Below are 2,228 nucleotides of genomic sequence, written 5' to 3'. Positions count from 1 at the left end.
TACGTTACAAATAACCTTCAAGGTTGAATATTAATTGTCTTATTTCGTGGAATTGCCAAGCATTTCTGGGAAAAAAGAGACCTTAATAAGGTTAACTACACCTACTCGACTAACTTCAACTCGCGTAATGTTGCAGCACCTTGTTTTAATTTTTAAACAAGCCCAAGGTGACACGAAGAATGAAAAATTCTCACCTTAGCCTCCAGCCCTCATGGGTGAGATCACCAGTTGTGCCAAAAGCTCGGTTGAGCTTTCCAAAAGTGCGTGTAGGCATATGTTTCTTCATATTTTTTTGCCTTCAACCTTGGGAGAAAAAAAGCAAGTGACCAACAACGACTTATTTTCTAGATATCCTATTTAGGCTAAATTTCCTCTCAATCAGATTTTAAGACCCGGTTGAGGCAGCCGGAATTGACCTCTTCCATCTATGAAATTTCCATTTACCTTCTTTAAAGCGAGCAAAATCTTATTTTAAAACTTCTCCCAAAAGTTAAAAAAATCGCCCCGGAATTAGGAGATGAAATGTATAAAACTATAGAAGTCGTTAGCCGTATTAGCCATCACACAATTTCAAAATGATCCCAATCAAGGTGTATTCATTTCTCAATATTTAGGTAACACTGCTCAAACTAAGTAAAAAGTTCAATGCATTAGCAACTGGGGCTGGACTCTAACATGCATTTCATGTTCCCATCCCTAATTAAGGTAGGTAAAGTAAAATAGAAGAGCGGAGCTTTCCAAAACCCGCTTTCCCCACCATGCCCATATGAAACGGTAACTCAAAAGTGGTTTGACGTTCCAGATTTTTAGTTGGTTCTGTTCAGTGGTTGGACACAATACCAAACACATTGCTAAAAAAGACAGCAGGCCAAGATGAAAAACCAATCGTCGCTCAAACTGAGGAATAGAAAACCATTAACGAATGGTCATCAGGCCAAAACGGTGGCAGAGAAATCTGTGTGGGATATAAATTGCGTTCCAGGCTTTAGTCATGCTAGAGATAGGAGCAACATATCCCAGACAAGGAAGAACATTTGGTTATGCTTATCACTTTTGGGTTTGGCACTTACCGTTTATCAGGTCAAAATGGTCTTAAGTAATTATTCCAAATTTCCGATCAACACAAGAGTGAGTATTTAATGAATAAGTTTCGGCAGAAAAGTGATTGAAATATCTAACTTGCATTCATTAAAGGAAATCGCCTTTAAAAGATCTCCGTCAAATCACGATTCTCTTCATAATTACGTATCTCTAATGCAAGGTTGAAAAACGAACTGGAAGGGTTTAGCATATCAACTTTTAAATATGATTGCTCCATAACTTAAGCTAATGAAGTTAACTAATTTGAATCTTAACAAAGAAAACGGATTGCGTTCGTCCTCATGAGGGAAGGACGTACAGAAAACTGCTCCGCAAGAACGGAAGTACTTGTGAAAATTTCCGAATTTTGGGGTGAACACGCGAATCAAAAGCCTGGCCCCGGAAGTTTTTTTGGATTCTGTTTGGGAATATTTATATGAGATCGTCATCCTATGTGGATGCCATGAGGGTGGAGGAGCCCAAACCCGTCACCCTAGTCTTTGAGCAACTTGGAAGTGCTTCCATCAAACATGTCCTCACCTGTAAAGTTGCTACAGACTTCATCTTTGAGGAGGTTGGTCTTGCAAGAGAGGAGATCATCAACCTCTCTCTCAACAGAAAGTGGAACAAGGTCAAGGTGGAGACTACAAATGTGATAAAGGTGGATGTGAGGTCTAGAGGCTCAAACCCCTTTGAGAAGGCTTACGGAGACTCAACCTGGAAATGCACAATCAGGGGTGGCAAAAAGAAGTCACACAAGATCAGGCTACTGGATGTTCCATCTAGGACATCAGATGGTGAGATCCTGGAGAGAATGAAAAACTTTTCGGTTCCAGTATCTGCCCCACTCAGAGAGGTGCTCACTGACAGGGATGACCCAAGAGTGGTGGAGCAAGCAAAGCAGTCAATGAGGAGGCAGATAAGCCAGGCTCAAGGGAGCTACAGAAGCTGAGAGCAGAAGAGACAACTATTCTCCCCAAGTTGAGGTCAAATGTACCCAACAGTTCAACTTCCAATCAGAAATGTTAATTGGATTCCTAAACATACAGAGATCCTTTTACAAGAAACTGTCTGAGATAGAAGCATTTACAAAAGAAGAGAAGATTGACATCATTGGGCTGTCTGAAATAGATTTGGAGAAAGTTGAG

At 40.5% G+C, this 2,228-nt stretch overlaps 1 protein-coding gene across 1 annotated transcript in view; it reads left to right on the top strand.

Moving 5' to 3' along the window:
• The first annotated feature begins 675 nt into the window (after positions 1-675).
• LOC131880090 (degenerin mec-10-like) overlaps positions 676-2,228 on the top strand; it is a 21,268-nt gene continuing 19,715 nt past the window's right edge. The window contains exon 1 of the mRNA XM_059226597.1: positions 676-1,128. Coding sequence (XP_059082580.1) covers positions 874-1,128 — 255 coding nt within the window. The 5' untranslated portion in view covers positions 676-873. The remainder of the gene's footprint in view (positions 1,129-2,228) is intronic.

The sequence above is a fragment of the Tigriopus californicus genome, chromosome 5, assembly GCF_007210705.1.
Source record: "Tigriopus californicus strain San Diego chromosome 5, Tcal_SD_v2.1, whole genome shotgun sequence".
NCBI lineage: Eukaryota > Metazoa > Arthropoda > Copepoda > Harpacticoida > Harpacticidae > Tigriopus > Tigriopus californicus.
The sequence above is the reverse complement of the archived record's forward strand: the minus strand, read 5'-3'. Positions and strand labels throughout refer to the sequence as shown.